Here is a 24,014-nt window from a genome sequence, read left to right as displayed (position 1 = left end):
TATGAGGGTGTGACGGTGTGCACACAGACGGGACTGAGCAGTTCTTTTCTTCCAATGTCTCTTCTACAGATGAAATTGAAACATTTTGCAACTTGACCTGAGTTCAGCAGGTAAAAATCCTACTACAGACATTTGATGAACAGGATAACTATTACACTTCACTCTTGAAAGGACTTTTTTGTAATATTGTGACTTCAACAAAGTCTTACTAATTATTACTTATAACATTACTTTTGCAACTTTTTTTTTTTTGTTGCAGTGGCCCCTTATTCTAGTCAAAGCTCTCCATGTAAAAGACCATCAGCTTAAACTATACTATCAAAGCTGTGTGTGTTGTGTTAAAGCCCCGAGAAGCATCAGACCAGATTCCCCTGGATCCAACTGTGCATCCATGAACATTTTTGTACAGAATAAGAAGTGTGGATGTTGTCCCCCTATCACAAAAGGATATCCAAACAGCCAGCATGAATGATAACAGCAGCCCACTGTCCGCTGTACATTAAGGCACCTGGCTGACTCATTTATTTTTGAATGACCTGATCATCACCTGATCATCACATTCCAAACTGAAATGTTATGACCAGGTGGATGTTTAATTTAATTTATGTACGAGAAAATTCACCAATTTGTTGTAAATACATTCAGTTGCATTACAGGAGAATATATACAGTGCTTAGCATAAGTGAATACACCCATGCTAAAGTTGACTAAAAAGAGGAATACTTTTTTTTTGGTCTTAAATCTTAAATCTATAAATCTTAATGCCTTAATTAAAATAATTAGAAGAAATCCAACCTTTAAGAACACCAATTTACTTTGTGAATGAATTATGTATCATGAATAAATAAATGTTCTTCCGTAAAATGCAGGGGGCATAAGTTAGTACACCACTATGTTAAATTCCCATAGAGGCAGGCAGATTTTTAATATTAAAGGCCAGTAAATTCAAGGATCAGGATACTATGCATCCTGATAAAGTTCCCTTGGCCTTTGGAATTAAAATAGCCCCCCCCCATCATCACATACCCTTCACCATACCTAGAGATAGGCATGGGGAACTTTCCATATAATCACCTCTTAATGCAAATCAAATTTAGCTATTCGGCTAACTGAAATAAAACCATGCCAAAAGGTATGATGAGACATTTAAAAAAAAAAAATTCTAAAATAATGTACCAGTCAGTCTATTCAAACAGTCAGTCTATTTTATTCGTAAAGAACTACATAACATTGGTTTTCTGATTTTGCCATGTTTTGCTGTAAATCGTATCCGTACCTTATCCGAAAATATGTAAGTTTATCATTGGTAAAAACAGTAACGTTACCCCTAGTAACAATGTATAAAAATGTTACGTAACAGTTATTTCTGCACAATAAAGGGAAGATACGGATGGCTACAGAAAACCAACACTCTTCACAGAGACGTTTCATCACAAAAAACTCAGATCCACCTCTATCCTGATCCTTAAAACTCACATAGTGGTCCTGCTAAGCTGTCACGCTGAGACAGCATGGAGAAGGGAACACAATATAACTCCAGGCCAAGAAACATTTAAAAAGGACAATTCTTTACTATCCTAAAAAAAATGGACTCTTCCACTCCCAATAACAGACCAACTCAAAGTGAAACCATAACCAAACCTTCACCATAACAATTTTAAAAAGGTGATTGTGAATTCTTGTTGTTTGTCCGTTGCTGCCCCTTTTTGATCTTTTGATGTCACTTGAAATCTTTTTTTCTTTTTCTAAATGACTGATCAGATCAAATCAGTGGGGTTGACAGGTGAAATTGTCAGAGGGGTGGAGTTGGTGCCACCATGATGAAGACCCGGACTGAAGAAGGGACAGAGCACCTCGGTGAAGCAGCAGTTGGTAAAAGAGTAGAGATGAACCGCAGCATCCACATCATAAAAGGAGACCAGACCCTCATCGTAGCTCACAAACACCCCCACCTTCTGAGGCCTCGAGTTTAGACTGAGGCTGACAACAGGGGTAGAAAGAATAAGGTAATCCTTTTCGTTCCTCAAAGCCACAGCCCAGTAGCCATTCAAAGGGCTTAGTGGGATTATTCCCTTCCTGTCCACTGACACTTTGACCACTCCCAGAGTCCAGTCAGTTTTCCCTGTAACCTCAACCTCGTAGTAAAATCTTCCAAAGGAGATGCTCTGCTGTGCCAAGACGTTGGCGTAAAGAGAAAATCTCTCCGGATTGTCTGGTAAGTCCCTCATCACCTCACCACACATAACTTGTTTCCCATCATTGGACAGGATGAGCCATGGATTAGCTGTGTGTTGTTCAAGAATCACATCGGCGGCGTAATGCTGGACCCTCTTCAGCCTGGCCCCGTGAAGCAGCTGGTTCTTCTCTGTGCTGATCATCTCCTCCAGCTCAGCCACAGCGTTCAACACAGTCCCCTCATATGACGGCTGACGGATGCTGATTTCTTTCCAGCTATTGGTGCACAGAGCAGTGTTCATGGATGTGAAGCTCTGGAGGAAGTTAAGATGGTCTTGAGTACGTGAGAGCTGCTGCACCTCAGCCATTCTCTTCAAAAGTGCCTGGATTTCTTGTTCCATTTCTTTGATAAAGCCGTCGGCCTGTTCCTCTGTCGTCTTCTGCCTCTCTTGAATCATCTCAATAAGCTCATTCAAGTCTCTCTCGGCCGTCTGGATCAGAACGGTGAAGATGCGAACGCCTTCTGCGATCTCTCTCTCTGCATCTTTCTCACTGTGCATCTTTAAGCGTTCGGTTTTCTGGATCTTGAGCTTTCTGTTCTGAATCATCTGCTGGATTTCAGCCTCTTCCTCCTGCAGCTCGGCCTTCTTTGCTTCATATTCGTCTTTCAGAGAAGCAACGTTGTGTGCCATGTGTTCTGAAACAATGCAGTCCGAGCACACACACGTCTGGTCAGTCTTACAGAAAAGCTCCAGGGTTTTTTTGTGCTGCGGACACACCCTGGCCTCCATGTTCTCCACAGGATGAGTCAGGGAATGTCTTTTCAACGGGTCGGCGGTCATGTGGGGATTTAGATGAGTACCGCAGTAGGAGGCACAACACGTCAAGCACGACATCACAGCTTTCAGTCGGGTTCCAGTGCAGATGTCACAGGGGACTTCCCCTGGTTTGGCAACTTCCCCGCTGCTTTTCTTTCCAGCTGACTGTCTGAACTCAGCGGCCATCTCATTTATGAAAGTGTTGACAGAGAGCTCAGGTCGTGTTTTAAATTGTTTTTTACACATGGGACACTGGCACTGAAAACTGTTAATGGTCCAGTGCTGTGTGATACAGTTTTTGCAGAAGTTGTGTCCACATGGTATAGTGACTGGACAAGTGAAAACATCCAGACAGATGCAGCACAAAAACTGCTCCTCAGACAACAGACAACTGGTACCTGACATGGCGATACACTGAGAACAAAAGTGAAAGTAACATTACTACACATCTAATACACATTACACCATTAATTTACAATCTTTAAAACACATAAATTGGATTAGACTTCATGTAAATGTTTTAACAGTATAAACTATATTTTATTGTCAGTAAAGTTCATGCGTGTGCTATGGCACTAAATAAATATAATTTAATGCAATTGACTTTACCTGTATGAGTTAAAGAAATGGAGGGGAAAAGCCTGATGATCCTGATGAATTTGTTTTAAATCCTCAAACACAGAGACTCATGTCGAATGCAGATCCCCGAGTGCTCTGAGCTGCTTAATCGTAAACAAGGAAATGAGTTGCTTGGTCCCACCCACTCTTTCAAGTACTGATTCCCCTCCTTCCCCTGAACGCTGTGTGTGAGTATGTGTCATTCAAACAACCTGCTTTATGGCTTCCTCATTTCTGTTGGTTCTGTTTGGCACAGTACTCTGTCTCTTGACAGGACAAGTGCCTTCACACTGCATGGCAAGGATTTATAGAACTTCAGTTTTTATTTTCCGAGGCATTGTTAGAAACAACAGGCCCACTTTTAGCAATATGGAGTCTTGCATTGCCAAACCTATCTCCACAATGCTGCGGAGCAAGCTCCCTGGGATAGGAGAAAGAAACGCTTTGCATGTATTTCTTTAAAACAATCACAGCGACGATGGCTCTGCAAGAACATGTTTTGGTGGAAAATGCGCAAATAAAGTTAACTGTTCACACAACACAGTAACTTGAGCTATTTAAATTAGCTGGATACATGGTTAAATGTGATTTGCTCTTACTGCCACGTGTAATTTATCCATAGCAATCCCACCAATCCGTCCTAAAACGTTCCAGTTAGATATCATTCCCCGAAAGAAGTAAGCAGACTTGCCTTATTGTTCGATTGACATCTTTCCAACTTGCCCTTGTCCGTATGTGGCTTGCTAGTTGCTAGTGAGTTTGTTCTTGCATCCCGAAGCGAAGGGATTTTAGGAACGGTAACACACAGAGCAGAAGGAGAGGGGCCAAGCCTGACATCAGACTTTATCCATGTCCTTGATCCAGACTAGGCAATAAGAAACAAACGCCAAACTGTGTTTCAGTTTTCATATGATTTTTCATACAATCAACAGAATCACATAATAGCATCGAATCATTTAGTAAAAACATTTGCTGTGAACCCTTGGCAATCGCCTGCTTTGCCCAGTTGGTAATCCAACCCTGAACCAGTTTGTAATAGTTTAATGATAATTAAATAACTTGAACTATGATTTAACAATAAAGTAGTTAAATATGTTGATGCAACCAATTCTTTTGAGGAAAAAGTCTCATTTTGAATGTCAAAGTGTACCTTGTGAAATCTGTAAGTGAAAGAGTCCCTTTGTGGGTTATTAATGGAAAATATCGGAAAGGCCAGGTAGAAAAACATAAAGAGTGAAGATAAATTATTGAAATAATTGAAATTAACTGTGGATAATGCCATGACCACAAGAGACAGAAATTCCTAAATGTCAAAACCTGCTAAATCATGGGTTGAGGTACAGTTAGTGACATACTCCAAATGAAATCTGTCATTATTGATATGTAAATGTTTAAATCCACTCAATTTAATCCTTAATTCTGTGATCATCCAAATAACAGGGGCAAATAAAGCCAAACCTTTCTGGATGCAACGTGTCATGAGACTCTATAGGCAGTGACAGACTGACCATCTGGTATTTGGGCAAATGCCAGAAGGGCCTCACCCCTACGGACTCCTTTGGGCCACTACTGATAATATGTCTTTGGTAAATTTTGATAAGTTATTTTTTGCATGCAGCCACAGATATTCAAGATTGTACTGTGAGGTGCGTGGAAAGATCCACTCGGAAGGCAGAGATCCTAATTTCCAAAAATAGAATAGAATGCCTTTTTTGTCATTATACACAAGTGCATGTACAGATTGACGCAATCCCTTTACAGTGTTGACACGAAATGTAAAAATACAAAATATAAGAATATAAAATATAAAAATAAAAAGGAGGGGGGGGGGGGGACCTGGTGCACAGTCCTGAGTCTTAAGAGCAATTGTATCCATATATAGAATAGCTTTGAATACACTGTGTGAAAAGTAGATAAGTATTCACAAATAAATAAATATTGCACTGTAGTGAAATGAAATGGTAAAATATTAAATATTGCACTGTAGGACATTGCTCAGATTCATATTCGTCTTTCAGAGAAGCGACGTTGTGTGCCATGTTGGAAAACAAAAAGTTACGTTAAAAAGACTGGAGTAACCCCAGCCTCTACTTTTCTTACCAGTTCTAGTCACCTGACATCCCCATCCACCTACACACCACTTTGTTATTACCTGGCCTTCCCTGCGTACTCTCTCACCTGTTTTCACTTTTACTCATTAGCACTGCATTACATATACCAGTCCTTTTTTCCCAGTTAGTTTCCAGTTTCCAGCAGTACCTATTACCCTATATCCTGCTATAGTCTGTACCTGTCTCTGTCAATGTTTTGATTCAGAAAGATCTGTCAGACCTCCAGCTCTCTAAAACTAAAAAAAAAATTCTGCATTCGCTGGACTTAAAGCGGCCAAGAGAATGATTGCAACCCGTTGGAAACCCCCTCCTGACTTGTCTATTTGTACTTTGACCCTTTCCTTTCTGGAAATGGAGCTTGCACAAATGGAGTCCCAGGAAAGACTTTGGACACTTGGCTCAGCATTGCTGAATCCTTGAAATCCAGGCTGTAGATTTGCGCTACAGCCTTCTCACTTCTATCTGTGTGTGTGTTTGGTCCCTTTTGTCTTATGCCGGTCTCCTTGTCAATGCTTCTTATTTGTTTCTGTGTCTGTTTCTGTGGGTCTTGTTTGTGAGCTGCAGACATCGTTCTTGCTGTTGTGTTTTGTTGAGTCTCCCTTCCCGTATTTCATCTTATTTTTGGAGTGAAACATGGAGGGTTTATGGTGGAGGGTCATCAGTGTGTGTAGTGTACTTGTACTCTGCATGTTGTCATCTAGATCAATGTTTTGTTCAACTGTTTAAATATAAAAAGACTCGCTTAGACAACAACACACACACACAAACAAACACTCCTGTAACGGCAGCAAGGTGAGGACCGAGTAAATTTGTATTCAAAGTGAGGACCACCATGATAACAATACTTAGAGACAAATGCGTGTACATGCATGGTACATTTCAACACTAGATGGCTCCCTTATTTCATTTACCCCCTTAGTTTGTGTAACTATATTGTTCCAACAGAGTGAGGACAAGGATATACACAGCGTTGAGAGTTTTTTTTTTTAATTCTTTGTAAAACACTGCTTGCTTTCTTGTGTTAAAACACTACACTTCAATATTGGCAAGATTAAAAAGGAATCGGCTCTTACCCAGTTTGGAGGAGCAGAGATATGCTGAGGACAGGGACACCAACACACCAGAAATGGTACCACAATTAGTTCTGAATATCCATCAACATATCTCTTTCTGCTGCAAACTGACTCTGGTTAGAGAAAAAAGAAACAGGTGAAACTGAAAATATTACAAATACAGTGTATAGTTGAACTGATGTACGTTTTTTGAGATGGGACTTCTTTTAAGGTAGTTAAAAAAATAAAAGGGTTGCTGTTGCCGTCCTCAGCAGTGTATCTCTACTTCTGCAAGTTGGGAGAGATATTACACTGCCTAGGCATGATTACCTCATACAACCCCACTTCAAAAACCCAAACTATCCCTTTAACATAGTAACTTGTGACGTTTGGCAGGGAAATAAGGACCAAAATGCAGATAGGCAGGAGAAGGCAAGATACATTTATTGTGCAACAAAAAACAATCCCAACAAGAAAAGGAAAAAAAGTTCAAACATCCAAAGGGGTCCGGGGGGGAAACAAGGCGAGGAAAAGACAGGACGTAAAGACAGGGAAGACTCACAGGGAATACAGGCCGCAGGAACGGGACAACACAGCAGGACGAGGTACAGACGAATCAAAACAATCTGACAAGAGACGAGGGAAGCACAGACATCAAATATTCAAGGTAAGGAGGTAACGAGAGGCAGGTGACAAGAGGGCAGGGAAGCAAGTGGAAAACATCAGGTCATCACAAGAGCAGGAAGACACTGGAAGTAAAACTAAAGACAGGATGAGACAAAAACCAGACTTCAAAATAAAACAGGAAACAGAACCTGCAGACCCTCAGGGGAAAACAAGACCGGGGAGGAACAAGACACAAACACAAGACCAGGGAGGGAACACGGGGAAGGAACAGAAAACAGGATAAAAAAAAACGACACCATAACAGTAACTGACAGAACCAAACACTTCAGGAGACATTGTCCGATGGATATCTTCAAACTTGAGACTTGTAAAGCCGACCTTGATTGACGTGTAGTAAAGAGAAGGTTTTTGTGTTTAGAGAGGAGAGCTGCTGGAGCTGATGTGAGAAAGTATGGGGATCAAGAAGCTCCACCACTGAATCAAGTACTCTGGACAAGGCTGAGTAGTTGTTTGGGTTTCAGTCCCTGCAGCAAGGGAGTTGACTACCGTGAAAGCTGCTGATTTCAGCTAGCCAAACTCATACGTCTCTGGCAGGTGAAGCGTGTTGGGCCAATGCAGTCGCTGGAGTCTGTGTTTAAGGAGCTTCCATCACACCTGTCTGTGAGGTAGAAATTTCCATTATGTGTCTGTGTGTGAAAAGCCTATGTTATGTGTTTTTGAGGTGAAATGCTCCATCATATAGCATAACGCTATAGTGCGTATTTTCTGTTGCCCCCATGAGGAATTCTAAGTAAGAAGAACAGAACTGTTGGCTTGTGTCTGAAGGTGTATCAACACTGCTAAGTGTTATTCCAATGTTTTTGTGTCCCTTTGAAACAGATCTTGACATTCTAACAGCATTTTCTGTACAGGGAGGAGGTTTCTAACATAAAGTAAAAAGGAGCTATCTATTGGCTTACAGTGTATAAGCCTGGTTGGGGTTGGCCACTGGTGTTGTTGACATTGATCGTGATACTATCATTCAATTCTATTGGCTCTGATGGTTCAATAGCGGTGTCAGTCATCCAAATTGGCCAATGGAGTCTCAAAATATCTCCCTGTTTCGCTGAAAGTGTCTGACTTTCGTCTCAACAGCATTACGCAAAATATGCATAAATACTAGAGCGCACATATGTCCATTCTTATCCAATGATTATCAAGATTTACATTGAATATGTTGACGGTATTTACTCTCTAACTGGAACGTGTAGGGACCAATTGGCAGGATAGTTATACACACGGCGATACACTGGTAAGATAAAATGTCGTTTTTCCATGTATCAAGCTAATTTAAATGACATGAGATAACTTGTTGTATGAGGCGTTTTATTTTGCGAGGTGCAAATGTTCCACCGGAACAAGTTCCTTCCCAAGACTATTTTGCAGAACCACTAGTTGCTGCATCCAGAGTTCAGCGCCGCCCAAAACAACTGTGATTGGTTTAAAGAAATACAAACAACCCAGAGCATTGTTCCTCCTGTTCCAGAATGTATGTGTGGAGGAGCCAGATATATTATTAGTTACGGTGATTTTTATAGATGAATATGATAAACTTAAAATAGACTCGAATGGCTAGATAATGATTGATTGTTGTAGGGCAACAATGGTCTGGGAGCTAAAAGTGTATGGTGTAAAGTTCAATATTTCCTATAAATCTGTAATGTATTGTAAGGAGCTTATAGAGAAAATCACATGTGTAGTACACTTTAAGTTAAGGAAGACCAGATTCTGTATGACCTTACAACAAACTGTCATAACCCGCGGTGAAGTTTGCAAACAAGTGCTCACTGAGCTGAGAAGAAGGAGATCTCTGGCTAAAAATCTGCTCCTTCCTTGGGACATTCTTAACTTGTGATGTTTTGCACTTTATACTCTATGCGCTTTAGCACATGTACTTTACTACATGCACTTTACTATAGGCCTACATCCCATAATTGTTAATTGTTTGCTGTTTTGATTTTTCTTCACTCGCTACTGTATCCAAACTGTCTATTACCAGTATTTTGTAAAAAAAAAAAAAAAAACTTTAATAAAGACCTTCCTCCACAGCACCGTGCAGTTAGGTCTGGCAATGTTAGACTAGCATGGTGTAAACTGACAACAGCAGCGCCAGCATGTGAAGGGCATTTCATGTTGATACAAGTGAGTCAAAAGAGGTGGAAGTTAGAGAGAACAGAGTTCAGAGGGGGAATTTAAAAAGGAATCGATGATTTCAAAGTTGGATGGGAAAGAGAGGGAGAGAAAAAGGAAGGAGGTGGCAGAAAGAGAGAGAGAGAGAGAGAGAGAGAGAGAGAGAGAGAGTGTAGTGAGACAGAGTGCTTTCCCAGAGGAGTTCAGGCACAGAAGGAGCTTACTGCTACAGAGAGGCAGTGGGAGGAAGACAGGGAATGAGACAGTGAACACTGATCACTGCCGCAAACGTAGGGACAGTCCTGTGGTACGGAGGTACCACGGTCTGGAAAGGGACAAAGAAGAAAGGACAAAAGGAAAGGGAAAGACAGATGAGCGCAAGACATTAAGAGGGTACAAGAGACACTAAAGAGACAACTTGACAAAAGTAAGACTCCATCACATGCACACTTCAGAAAAGAACATCCACACACTGTAACAGGGGCATGAGATAAAAGAAGATCACAACTGCAAGACTCTTAAAAACTCTTACCAAAAGGAATAGGACAGTTGGATTATAAAAACATGAAAGATGCAAAATAATTCTTTAATACTCCTCAATACATAAGACGAAATAAGAGACGAAAGAGAAGCAGGCAAGAAACTAAAAGGGACAGAAAGAAAAGCAGCAGGAGGAGAAAGAAGAAGAAGAAGAAGCACACAGAGAAGAAAAGAGGGACAAGCGAACGTGGGACCCAGACCAACCCTGGAGTATCTAACCAGTGCTCTGCTCAGCCCAGCAGGGAAGATGTCCAAGTCCTCCCCACGCCTGGGTCGACCCGGATCAGCAGGGTCTAAGAGCCCTAGCTCGAGAAAGGATCTGCAGAGTAATCGCTCATGCATGCTGCGGATTGGCGAAAGGCTGATGAGGGCAGGCAGTGAGGGAAACCTGGTCCAGAGACCCATACCAGCCCAGAGCCAGGCGTCCTCCGATGGATTAGTACACGGGTCAAATGGACAGACACAACCTGCAGCCCTGGAGGACAAACCCCATGAGCAGACAGGAAATAGTTCCAGCAAAGGTAAGGTCCATCTCTGCAGCTCTTTAAAAAATACATAACCTAACATAATGCTTTACATTAGATAACCAAAGGCAGCATGACATAACATGGGTTACAGTGATATTTACTGTATCGTTATGTCTTTACGCCTGTTCAAAGAGCTTTCTACAGTATTTTAGTTACTTTTTTGTCCAGAAGAGGACTTACCTGAAGTGTCATATAAAGGAAACAATGTTATTGTGTCAGTATCTGCTGTGTCAGGAACCCTTTTAATTCCCAGCATTAACAACACTCTTAACAGTCAAATGCAGTTTTCGACTAACACAGCAATGCCTCTGACATGTTTCAGAAAAACAAAGTGACCGAATTCTTCACCCAAACTGGCTCTACTTGTTGTCAACATAGTTGAAATTAATTACAGCGACTGCTAAACATGGCAGCAAAGCAATACATTGTGTTATTAAATTGATGAGCAGTGGAATGTGTCTTATCGGCATGGCCATTTAAAGCAGATTAACTCTGAGATCAACATGTTCATGACAAGTTTACATTTCTGGACTGAACTGCTAAGTCTGAAAAATGGGACAACCTCCTGTAAAACAATGCTGTCAATAACCACATTCACATTAATAATGTAAACCTTCCTTTACAATAAGATGGATGGTGTTAACACTGGATTGTATTCAGATGTAGGTCAGCTTCCAGTGATAGTGGAACGGTTGCCACTTTGCCACAGATTTATTGTCACAGTTCTTTCTGCCGCGTGGGATATATTATTGCTGATATCTGGGTTGCTCATAGCGAAGGTCTGTACAAAATGATGTGTACGCAGCATAAAGACCAGAGGAAATGTGAAATGAATGTGACATTTCAAACAATAGGCTCGGCTGGCATTTACACATTGTCTATTCATGCTGCCTGCCTCAGACTAGTCCTTTTTTTTTCAGGCATATATTTAGCATACAAATTAGGGAGACAAATACGAACTCTGTCTCATGTGCTTAGCAATGTTAATACATGCATTACAAACTGCAGTTAGAAAAGTGGAGAGGGATTTTACTGTGTGTCCTCAGGGTGCTCAAAGTGCTGCTGCTGCAAGGCTACCGGATTAGCTGCCGCGATGCTGTCAGAGTTCATGCATGAACTGCGATCCGTTTCAGTGTCAGTGTGTCAGTCCAGCAGTAGGACAACTCCACTGCTCTGCCGGTCACTGCTTCTTTGAAGAAGCCCCATTACATTACCGTACTGTACATATACATAGAGTACTGTACATGTAGAGCATGACTGACTGGGAACTGTTATCCCATCACAGATATGTCAGTGGAGAAGTAAAAATGTAGACAAGTGTTGGTATACTAGAGAACACTAACTTTATGAGTTTGAAAGTTTATTTTTGCATTGAAAAAACTTCCTGCTCAGTATACAAGGATCACAATTCTATATATACACGTTGCTTAATATTGGTTGATAGACTGTTAACGTATTTTTTCAATTCAGTTTGTCACTGACTTGACCAGCTGACTGAGTTGATTGGTTGTTGAAACAGGTCACGTCCTTTATGTTGTAAGACCAGCCACTAGTTACTTGACCAGCAGAGTCGGAGGCTTGAGACGGGCCAGCTCACACCGCTGCAACCTTTCCCTGCAAAAACGGCTTCGTCTGGTCAGAAATCTTTGGTCCAAACTGGACTTCACATATCAAATCAAATGTCAAAACTCCCAGATTTCTGATCATATGTAATGGCACGGTACAAAAAGCTTTTAACAGTGAAACACATCCAAATAATGGAATTGATAAGACAACAACATAAACATAGACATACCCAATGTACAGTTCTTTGTGTTTGTACCCAGTCAAATATTTGCTGTACAAGTTTTGTTTCTTTTTCGAGGTCATCTGCTCTCTAACAAACCAAACACTGTGAGATCTACAGTAGCAGCTCAGGATTTACCTCGTTGTTATTCACAGGAAATAATCCCGCTCTCCTTGATGCAGTCAGCTAATACAGCTTTTTAGGGCTTTCATGAGTCATTTACGCCTACAGCAGTGTGTGTGTGTGTGTGTGTGTGTGTGTGTGTGTGTGTGTGTGTGTGTGTGTGTGGTGTGTGTGTGTGTGTGTGTGTGTGTGTGTGTGTGTGTGTGTGTGTGTGTGCGTGCGTGTGTGTGTGTGTGTGCGCACACTATATGTAACCCTTTTTAATGAGCCTAGATGTCCGAGTCATATGTAAATGCATTACTACAAGTAGGAATCGGAATGAACTAATGCATGGCCTTTCATGAGAGTCAGTGCTAATACGGAGTAAGTGACTATATTACATGATGGTGACTTGATGCTGAGTAGCTCCGAGTTAGTACATCAATGCTATAACTGTGCACCCTAGAGTAAGGTCATGCATGGTGTGATTTAATTACAGCCATGATTCACAAAAAAACTTAATTACAAAGAAGTCTTTGCAATATAACATTTTGAGCTGAGCACAGTCTATGGACAAACATATATTAAAAAACAAAGAAAACCAAGTAAATTTGAGATTGATCAAGGTTTTTTTCTCTCCTTATATTGTTACAATTATTATTATTATTATAATTATTTCTGCACAATCACAAAGATTTTGGACTATTATCACATTCTGAATTTTGACATATATGTATATGTTATCCTACAAATGCAAGTTACTTTGTTATGGTTGCATTTCTTTCCTTCAGCGGGGTCCAAAACACGATATTTTCACTGAAATTGCCAGTTGTCCATTTCATTGCATATTTGTAGTTCTCACCATTATTCACTTTTATTTATGGGAATAAATCATAACAGGAGTTATCTCAAGACACTTTATAGATAGAGTAGGTCTAGACCACAGTCTATAATTTACAAACACCCAACAATTCCAGTAATTCCCCCAAAAGCAAGCATGTAGTGCGACAGTGGCGAGGAAAAACTTCCTTTAAGGGAGAAACATGGGAGAGACCCCGGCTCTGAACCAACCATCAGGGCTTCATTTGTTTCATCAAACTCAACCAGTAGCACCAACACGTCCTCTTATAGATACAGAAATGTAGGTTGTCTCTAGGAATTCATCACCCACCTTCATTTGACTTTGTATCTTAATAGAAAGAAAAATGTCATATGTTCGCCTGTGATATAGCTCAACTTCAGTACACAAGTCACAATAACTCACAGAATTCTTCTACAGTTAAAATATCACAAAAACCTTTATAGCTGTGTTTTTATGTGCATGTGCTTGTGTGGAAGACTAAATCAGCTGTGTGCTAAGCCAGAGCTTACCATTACTTAGGTCATTTACCAGTAAACGGAACGTTCCACTTCTGGCATTGTTCCAGATGTCTCTCACACCTGCCTGTCTTTTAAAGACAATCAAAGCACCATAAGTTAACCCTCATGTTGTCCTCGGGTCAAATTGACCCATTTTCCTACATCAGCGTTCTTTTTCACTACCCAATATAACATGATTGGTTCCACACAAGGCTCTTTGGCAAGTACAAATCTCTACTTTTATTAATTTTGGGGCGTCTTATTCAATTTTATAGCATTTGAAAAAAACAAATGGAAGTGTTTTTGAAATAGTATTGAGTAAAAGTTGACATATTCCAGTCTGTGATTATCCATCAACATCCATTCCTTTAATTTTAGTCTCAATAATTCCTAATTTCTGCTTTTCTAACTCAAACATTAGGTATAATTTGTCATAAATGAGGTTCATTGACCATAAATTCCAAGCAAAACTGTGAAACTAAAGTTAAAAAGTTAGTGTTACGTGGTGTTGAAAACGTCAAAAAAAAAGTGTTAAAAAAGGTACAAAAACGTAAGAAAAAGTTAAAAACATTGATACAAAGCATCAACAAAAGTGTTGATTTACAATTTTGACAGGAAGATAACACAAGGGGTTAAGCTTCTACAGTCCCATATTAACAAAATACAGTAAAGCTGCAGGTTGCTGATGACTAATTGCTTATAACGTTGCGGACATTTCTCTGTTCTGAGTCAAACACTCCTGTACGTTGCAGTTCCAGAGTCCCCCCCTTCACCACCACCCCCCTCCATTTTTGCTGCCCGAGTATGGAGATCAGTGCTACAATAAAGCGAGACATTGGCATCACAGCCCATTTCGGTGATGAAGGCTAAAAAGTTCTCTTGCCAAGTCAAAAAGTATCTGTGCTGCTGTCAGCTCACGCTCCTGTGTTCTGGGAAAAAGAGACCTCATTATTTCATCCAGCGCATGGCACAGTTGGGCAGCGACGGGGGGGGGGGGGGGGGAGTGCGTGAGAGTCAGTGTTGTTACAGTTGCTTGTTTGCTGATAGGACCCAATGTCAAGGGTTACTTAATGTCCAGAAAGAGTCACGTACCTAAAAAAAAACAAAAAAAGTGATGGTTTCATTGCAACTTTTGTCCTCCGGGACATAGATTTGTTTCTTCCGTTTGTAGACATTTATGTACATTTACATGACATTCTCTGAAGACTAACTCCAAAGCAAGTTTGTGCTCCAACCACGTCTAAAGCAAAACAGTTTATTCCTGTTCTGAAAAAAACACAAAAAATAGAGGGAAAAAAAATAAAAGTGGCCTCAGGTTTGTTATCAGGGAGTAGTTGTAGATATAGATATAAATGATCAGCAGGGGTGGAGTAAGCAACAAACCCATTAAAATAGCCCAATTTCTCCTGTACGCAATAGCGTGGTGCCTATATTCAACACATTGATCCGTCATGTAATTGACATATCACCATAGATACCAAGTATACATAACTAAATCACTTAACATTTATTGTTACGGTTTGGTATTTTGTTATATATTTTGTCCTTGTGATTGTGTTACATTTTGGTCTTGTATATCTTTTAGTCCTTGATTGCTCCCTTGTCTTGTCTAGTTGTGGTTTCTGTCTTGTAGTCTTATTGTCCGTGTCTGTATGTTCTGTTTCCTGTTTTATTTTGATAGTCTGGTTTTCTGTGCCGTCTTGTCTTTAGATGTACTTCCTGTGTTTTCCCGCTCTTGTGATTACCTGATGTCTTCCACCTGTTTCCCAGCCCTTGTGTCACCTGCCTCTTGTTACCTCGTTACCCTCTGGATTTAGTCTCTGTGTTCCCCTTGTCAGGTCATTGTTGTACTGTTGTAGTTTTCTCTCGTGTCAGGTCTACCTCGTGTTTTCTGGGTCTTTGGATTGCCTTGTTTCCAATGTCTCTGGGTTTATGTACTCGCTGCTTACCTGTTGGTGAGACTCTTTTTGTTTGGATTCAATTTGTTTTATTTCAAACTGCTGCATTCTCCTCGCCTCTCTGCATTTGGGTCCAATCTCCGGTGCCGTTCCGTAACATTTATGAACAACCTTAATTTATGTCCAAGTCCATCTATTTTTGAACTTAACATATCCATCCAAGAACTACACTTCATATTGTTCTCCAAGAAATCCTTATAGTGTCTGTACTTAACAGTCCAAACATTACTAGAGCCAATAGTTGCCCTTGGTATAGATAGGAACCAATCTTTTGTTCCTCAGGTGCTAACCGGAAGCACGTATAGTTTTTGATCACACACACACACACACACACTCACACTCACACTTTTCTCTCTCTCTCTCTCTCTCTCTCTCTCCCTCCAAAAAACACCAAACAGGCACACATACAAGTCATAGTTTGTCTGGAAAACCAAAGAGGTTTTGATGGATATAAATGGAACCAATGGTTTTAACTACCAATATGACTTGAAAAGGTAAAAAAAAGTGCTTCAAATACCCCTCATATTGTCCTCGGGTCAAATTTGACCCGTTATCAGTTTTTTTTTATCATAAAATATGGGCCTTCAAAATAAGCGCTGAAAATGTCAACGTTAGACATTTTCAAATAACTTCAAAAAAGCACCCACAACATTGAAAAAGGGACAAAAACGTCGGGAAAAAGCAATAGTAGTGTTTCATGGTTGACGAGAAGACAGCACAAGGGATACTCTACCCCTGGAACAGCACGGCAGAGGCTTAAGCCTTGGGCTTTGCCTCTACACTTACATTTGCTATGTAAAGATATGGTGGAGTATTACTGTCCTGAGCAGAGGATGAAGTCCCACTCCCTCTGTGTGTCCTAATCACAGCTTCTATGTTCTTTGTAGGTATTTCACATGTTGGGGTTCGGTCCGTGACAGCCGTGTGGAGGCAATCCCAGTCCGCTGTCTTGTTTCATTTTCAGTATTATGAGTACGCCCCTTTTTAATGAAGTACAAATACATTCCAGTAGACTCAGAAATGGTCTAATTCCTCATTTTTACCCTCTTGGGTTTAAAGTGCCCACTATAGAAATCCGGAATGCCTCCCTCTTCAGAAGAAGCTTCTCCAAATCCCCTCCTCGTTTCGACAAACAGATTCTCAATTCCCACATATTTCAGGGAGGAGACTGGATGATTTAACTCCAAAACAAATGAGCTGCAAAATAAGAGAGTTTACATTTCAGTTGAATTTAATGTTACTTAACCTTGTACGGAGTCCCAATGTTGTGACAGTGTTTGTGTGTTAAGAGATGAGGAATACAAGTTCACACGCAGAGTTGTGTGCATACAGTATTCAGTTAGATTTCAGCGGGTTAGTGCTTTTTCTGTCCAGTTGTGCATTCCTCTGCTGGGAGTTGGAGTCCAGCAGTATTGTCCTGTTTTGTCCCAGTGGATTACAGCCCGCTGCTGATTAGTTACATTCCCTCTCCTATCATCACATTCCGCCCTTTGACAATGAATGAAGCTAATCTCTTCGTGCTCGCCACTTCAAAAGCTGCAGGGAAGAGGAAGGGAGAGTCAGAGAGGGAGGGAGCCAAAGGCAAAACGGTGGGATGGCAAATATATTGGAACATGTGCTTTAACAAACTTGTCATGCAGAAACCAAATGGGCTTAGTAGAGAGAGAGAAAAAAAACACTGACTTGCTTACTTTGGGTCCAACTTGGCCTTGACTGTAATGGCATCGCGAAAAGGCAACATTCAGGAAACACGGGAAATCACAGTCATTTCAAATTGAACATTGCTAACAATGCTCTTGATTTAGGAGCTCAGACAAATATGTGAAACGATTCTTAATTTGTCTAATGACATGATGAAGTCCTGTTGAACTCTGACCCCTTGCTGTCAAAAAGTTGTGAGATCATCAAAGAGGTATTCATCATATTTGCCTCAGATTGGTTCATGCGACTAATCATTAGAGTCCTGAAATAGAAATTCTTTCCAGTATTATGCAAGAAAAAAGAGAAACCAGTGGAGGAAGTCTGTAGAAAATTAATTTAATTTTTCACAGAGAATTTTCAGTTTTCCCTATTTTCATATCGCATCAACCACTCACATTTCAGTATAAAATATTTTTGAGGGCACTCAAAAGAGCAGAATATATAGATCTAGGACACCACAGGGACAGTGCTGGGATTCTTGCTGCTAACAGGACATTTTGTCAATGCCTGAAACTTTCTCTAATTGCTGTTTGTTTTAATCCAACTGCACCACTTCCCCGTCCTCAAACTACAGACCTGAATCTCTTTTAGTGCCCCCCAAAATGACTGACATGCAGTAGATGTCGGTTCTTATGACAATGTCAATAACAGATGGCCATTCGTTTACCAATGTTTTTTTTGCTGATTAATTATATGCCTCATAGTACTAAAATAACTTTTCTAACGTGATAAAATGTAGGCAACTGCTGGTTTGGGTGGCCTCGGAGAGACATTGAGGACTGAGAACTTTCCCCGGAGGTTTGATCCACAGTCAGTGATTCTTAGAAGAACTGCGGGCTTCACTGACACGTGTGTACATGTGTGATGTTTAACAAGCAGAAATGATGTTTCCCATGGCTGTCTTGTCTCTGTCCAGTTGTCGCTGCCAGGCTATGTGTTCTTGTCAAGACACACACACACACACACACACACACACACACACGCCGAGCAGCAAAGTCACAGTCACCGGGCAATAACAGGCTGTAACAGCAATTTCACAATAAACACCAGCAGTAGCACACAGAACTCTTTCCTCTTCCTTTCTTCTTTTCTTCTTTTAATGTTTTTATTCCAATGTCTTTTTCCATCACATCAATGCAAATATGTTCCTTTTTTTTTTTAAAGGGAAAGTTTTTTGAAGTGACTGACGGGAACAAGAATTTTTAAAATCAGTCCAGTATTAAGCAAGATGTGAAACAAGCTGCAATGTAAGTTATTGGGCAGTTGTGCATCTTCAATGTACATCCACTAAAAGTGCTATTTTTGCCACTGACAGGCTCATTATTATTATTATTATTATTATTATTATTATTATCGTTATTATTATTATAAGCGGCTGACAGCATTATGGAATGGGATCCCTAAAGAGATTTTGTCAAAAAGCAAGATGTTTTTTGTTTAACCACAAAAAAGGCCCAAAATCGCCATTTCCAAACTAACCTGACTACATTTATCATTGTCAGTGTCAGCAAAATCTTCTTCAAAAGTCGTGAAAAAAAGCCGTCTTGGTTTGTCTTTTCCCTGTTCCAACAATCCCCACTCTGATTTGGCTGAAATAAACCCTTAATTCACTCATTTGCATGTGAAAATATGGCGGTTCTATGCTAAAGTATTGTTGATTTACACAGAGTCTGGTGAGTCTGGTGAGTTTGACGATGGGGGTTTCCAGGATTGTTTCTTGTTAAACAAAATGGAAACTACTCCTTTACATATTGTAGTCAGACCATTATTTGCCCTATAGGATTACTTTGCAGCATTCTTACTCAATACTGGACCAAATTCAAAGAGTTTTGTTCACATTAGTCACTTGGACTCAAATTCCCGGAAACATAGGTTCAAGGTTGTAAAATAAAAAAATAATTGTTGCCAAGGTATTAATCATTGTCACAACCTGGCTCTTATAATGAAAAGTGCTATAAAAATAAACTTGACCTGACTTACAGACAAAATGGGAGACACAACGTTTAAAAAAATAGATAAAGTGACTTCTTTAACACAAGTAACAAAATTAAATGCATAACAACACAACACAATACCAAAATAACAGAATGCCTAACCCCTCCTGTTGTCCTTGGGTCAAATTTGACCCCTTTAAAATAACGTCTATATATGTGAAATATGGGTTTCTTTTTAACCAAATTGTCACAAATAAATTTATTGAATTTCTTACAACGCTCTTTGCAAATACAATTGATCACTTTCGTTCCTCTGATCTCAACCATTACTCAAAATAATTCATTATTTCTGCTTTTTTTAACTCAAATATTAGGTATAATTCTATATATAAATGAAGGTTACTGACCACAAATTCCACAAAGTACTGTAAAACTAGTGGTAGCAAGGTGGTGTTAGTGAAAACTAAAAAAAAAGTCTGCTAAAGGGACAAAAGTGTCAAATTTTTGTCCGTTTTTTGTGTTGGGAGGACAACACAAGGGTTAAAATAAACGAAAGGGACCCAAGGAGGAACTAACATTGCTACATCACCAGAAGGTGGCCCACAGGGAGAGAGAGGCTGAGTAACACTGGGCCCAGGTGTTATCAGAAGGCCATCGTGACCAACCTGACAACCAAACAGTGAGATGAATGGATTTGATAGAAACAGCTGAACAGGCAAACAGCAGGGGCCGCCACATCTTTTGTCTTGTTATTGTATCATTTGAATGTTTCCTTCTTTGTATCTGTGTGGAGTGGGTACAGTATGCATTTTAAATAGGACGCTCTTCATCCTTTGGAATGCATCTCATGAATTGTTATTTGCTCTAGGGCTGCAACTAAGAATTATTTCTGTTGCCAATTAATCTGTTGATTATTTCTTCGATAAATGTATTAATTGTTTGGTCTGTAAAATGTCCGAAAATTGTGAAAAATATCAATCAGTGTTCCCCGAAGCCTAAGATGGTGTCCTCAAATGTCTTGTTTTGTCCACGACTCAAAGATATTCAGTTTACTGTCACAGTGGAGAGAAGAAACTAGAAAAAACAAAAAAATCACATTTAAGAATCTGGAATCATGTAATTCAGTCAGAGTGGTGTGGATGGTGATGTTACGTAACCCGGCAACTGTGCACGTAAGGTCTGAGTGCAGAGCCGTGCACCTTTTAAGATTCTGGACGTTGTCTCACAGACCACATTGCTATGATTGGCTGCAGAAAAAGAAGTCTGTTCTTGGAACTGCTCTGACCGCTGACTGGATCGGTGGGAAAAACCCGCTCAGGGCAGAACATCCCAGTTAGATAGTAAATTCTGTAAACATATGGTCTAATAACGTTGGTCTACAGGACCTGAAGGAGTGTTGTAGTCAAGGCCACCTAAACCGAGATCAAGTAATTACCAAGACTTTGACGGGTTAAGAACAAAAAAGCTTGAGACAAGACCAAGACCAAGGCGGGGCAAGACCGAGACAAGACCAAGGCAGGGTGAGGCCGAGACAAGACCAAGACCAAGGCAGGGCGAGACCGAGACAAGACCAAGACCAAGGTAGGGCAAGACCGAGACAAGACAAAGACCAAGGCAGAGCAAGACCGAGACAAGACCAAGGCAGGGTGAGACCGAGACAAGACCAAGACCAAGGCAGGGTGAGACCGAGACAAGACCAAGACCATGGCAGGGCAAAACCGAGACAAGACCAAGACCAAGGCAGAGCAAGACCGAGACAAGACCAAGGCAGGGTGAGACCGAGACAAGACCAAGACCAAGGCAGGGTGAGACCGAGACAAGACCAAGACCAAGGCAGGGCAAGACCGAGACAAGACCAAGACCAAGGCAGAGCAAGACCGAGACAAGACCAATGCAGGGCAAGACCGAGACAAGACCAAGACCGAGACAAGACCAAGACCAAGGCAGGGCGAGAACGAGACAAGACCAAGACCAAGGCAGGGCAAGACAGAGACAAGACCAAGACCAGACCAAACAACTTAAACATACAGTATATACACAACTAGCTAATATTCGCTAAATCACTTTGGGTGAGAGGTGAAGAGATTTCTGACGAGTTTTGGTACATAGGCAGATTAATAACATTAGCTAGCTAGCTTTGCTAGCATCACTTTTTATTAGCTTACTTTATGCTTCCTTTCTAAGTGCCGATAAAAATATAAGGTGGTAACAGCTGTGTCTGTTAGCGATACTTTGCAGAATTTACACAATGTGTGTTTTCTTTTAGATGTTTTGCAAATAGAACTCTTTAAAAAATATATAATAAAGAAAATGTTATTACTGACAATTTAGCTGACATCTCCCAGACGTCTCCTGTCACCTACAAGTTTTACATCTAATCACACTAATGAGGTTAACACATGAAGATGATGTAATTTAGTGATGTCCCTGATGTTGTGGTATTGACCGGTCTTGATATAAAATCCAGAGTCCTCTTCATCCCAGACCGAGACAAGACAGAGTAAAAATTCAAAAAGTGCTCTTGAGACTAAAACTGGTCTCGAGTACCACACCACTGACCTGAAGTATTGTGAAAACCTTTGATGGTTTATTTAATTTACCTTATTGGTTACCTATATTTATCCTGGGAATAGCTTTGCTTGCTTTGACTTGCTGAGAGCAGTGCTCCTCTTACCAGTCCCACTTTTTCGGCCTGTACATTTTCTCTCCAGAAAACCAACAACAGAGAAATTAACTGAGAACTTCTAAGTTCTCAGTTAAGTCTAATCTCTCTGCCTCTATCTTTCGTGCCATGCCACAGAAAGACCGACTATCTGATTCTCCTTCTCTAAGTTGATGATTTGTTTTGACGGCAGCAGTACGATTTAATCTCTAAAGTATTTCTATCCTTCTTCCCATTCTTTTGCAAAAAATCTTGTGCAGTGCGCCTCACTGAGCACCGAGAGCCCTGGGAAACGGCTGGTCCGCAAACATCTCCAGAGTATATTTCTTATCTTTCGGGCTACATCTGGAGCTACATGTCTCTGCAAATAAGACTCATGGCACAGTCTCCAGTGGTTATTTTTGATCATGCCCACAGTGGGGCTATTTCTGTTTGTTTTTTTAACCAAGTACAAATTATGTATCTGACAATGTTAGCAAATAAGGAGAAAGGTGATGTAAGCAGGTTTGGGGGTCATATGAGGTTGCAGATTCAAAGCTCAGGTGAGAAAATGCGGTTAGGACATTCAGGTTCCTTTAAAAAAAAGCTACTATTAGAGTATGCTGGGTGTATTAAATGGCCAGTTGCTGCAAAGGAGCACTGTTGATGTCAGGAAACAGTATTGTTAGTCTCTTAAGAAGAGAGTCTCTGCTCTGAGCTCTCCGTTTTAGCTACAGAGTGAGGCATCTCACTTCTGTTCCATCTCTGTTGGGACTCGTAAACGCGCAGTAGCTAGATAAGGACTACTAGCCAGTCAGAAGCAGAGTATGAGGGCGCGTGACGTTAGCTAGGCGAGCATTATAACAGGTGTTACAAAGTGACGCACATTTGTTATGGAAGGAAAGGATTTCTCTGGAAATGGTAAGTCCCTTTGGGGTGGACTTTAGGCTTTTTCACTGTTTAGTAGCTTACTTCACTCCACTTCCAAAGTAAAGAATGGATATATTTGAAGCAGTTTGAACTGAACTTTGAGCTTGGTCAAACTTGCACAACAATGGTCCTGTTGTCCCAAATATTCACTAGAGCACCAAATGTAGATTAATCCGCCACTCAATCTCCAACAAATGCACTAGTTCCTTTTTTTTTAGTTAACGTTACTGGGTCTTTATTTCATAATGAAAATGAATATACTTGTTAGGTGTTTATAAAGATTCACACCAGTAAAACTAGGATCCAATGGGATGGTGTAGTTGAAAAGTTTTCTTTTCGTGGGATTCATTGGCCGTAGGAAAAATATAGAATACAACCTAGCGTATCCTTTTTACAAAGTCTAATCTAAGAGAGAATTAGGTTATCAATTCAGCAAATATGACTATGACTGGCTCACTGGCTAATTAGATGTTGCCTTGCTAACTAATTGACAGTCTGACTGATGGCTGCCTGGCTGACCGACTGTCCAAGTTGCAAACCAAATATCATCACAGGCCTATAAAGCACAATAAAGAGCTGAAAGAGAGAGAGTTCCCTCCAGGCCTCCACTGAACTAGATCAATCAGATCTGCTTTGTCAACTAGAGAGAGAGAGAGAGAGAGAGAGAGAGAGAGAGAGAGAGAGAGAAAGAGAGGTGGTACAGAATAATGATTGTAAAGAAACAGAAACTTATCCTTTGTCACCTCTTCTTAATTTCTATATTTCTATTATTCCCTACAGTCATTGGCCAGGGTGTCTTACATCATTATTATGGACATTTGTGTTTTGAAATTTCCATGGAAAGACTAACACTAACTCATCTGGCATGTTTACATACACCAATAATAGCCACTGCGCTAGTTGTGTTTCCTCTCCCTGACGTGTCTAGCACTATTGTAGGACATTGTGTCATAGGGATCAAGATTG

At 40.5% G+C, this 24,014-nt stretch overlaps 2 protein-coding genes across 3 annotated transcripts in view; one reads left to right on the top strand and one right to left on the bottom strand.

Annotated features, from left to right (window-relative positions):
- Positions 1-1,191: 1,191 nt before the first annotated feature.
- On the bottom strand, positions 1,192-3,759 carry LOC116699644 (E3 ubiquitin-protein ligase TRIM39). Of its 2 annotated transcripts, XR_004334473.1 has the most exons (3): positions 3,603-3,759; positions 1,359-3,407; positions 1,192-1,201 (listed from the first exon to the last, which is right to left on the bottom strand). XR_004334473.1 is itself a non-coding variant. In XM_032532341.1 (2 exons), the coding sequence occupies exon 2, from the start codon at positions 3,396-3,398 to the stop codon at positions 1,758-1,760; it is 1,641 nt and encodes a 546-aa protein (XP_032388232.1). In that variant the 5' UTR covers positions 3,399-3,407; positions 3,603-3,759; the 3' UTR covers positions 1,222-1,757. The 2 variants fall into 2 exon arrangements, 1 of the variants encoding a protein (XP_032388232.1); XM_032532341.1 differs by lacking the exon at positions 1,192-1,201 and having other exon boundaries at positions 1,222-3,407.
- A 5,967-nt stretch (positions 3,760-9,726) lies between these two features.
- LOC116699344 (sickle tail protein) overlaps positions 9,727-24,014 on the top strand; it is a 78,074-nt gene continuing 63,786 nt past the window's right edge. The window contains exon 1 of the mRNA XM_032531879.1: positions 9,727-10,631. Within this exon, the coding sequence (XP_032387770.1) occupies positions 10,358-10,631 (274 nt within the window). The 5' untranslated portion in view covers positions 9,727-10,357. The remainder of the gene's footprint in view (positions 10,632-24,014) is intronic.

The sequence above is a fragment of the Etheostoma spectabile genome, chromosome 12, assembly GCF_008692095.1.
Source record: "Etheostoma spectabile isolate EspeVRDwgs_2016 chromosome 12, UIUC_Espe_1.0, whole genome shotgun sequence".
Taxonomy (NCBI): domain Eukaryota; kingdom Metazoa; phylum Chordata; class Actinopteri; order Perciformes; family Percidae; genus Etheostoma; species Etheostoma spectabile.
The sequence above is the reverse complement of the archived record's forward strand: the minus strand, read 5'-3'. Positions and strand labels throughout refer to the sequence as shown.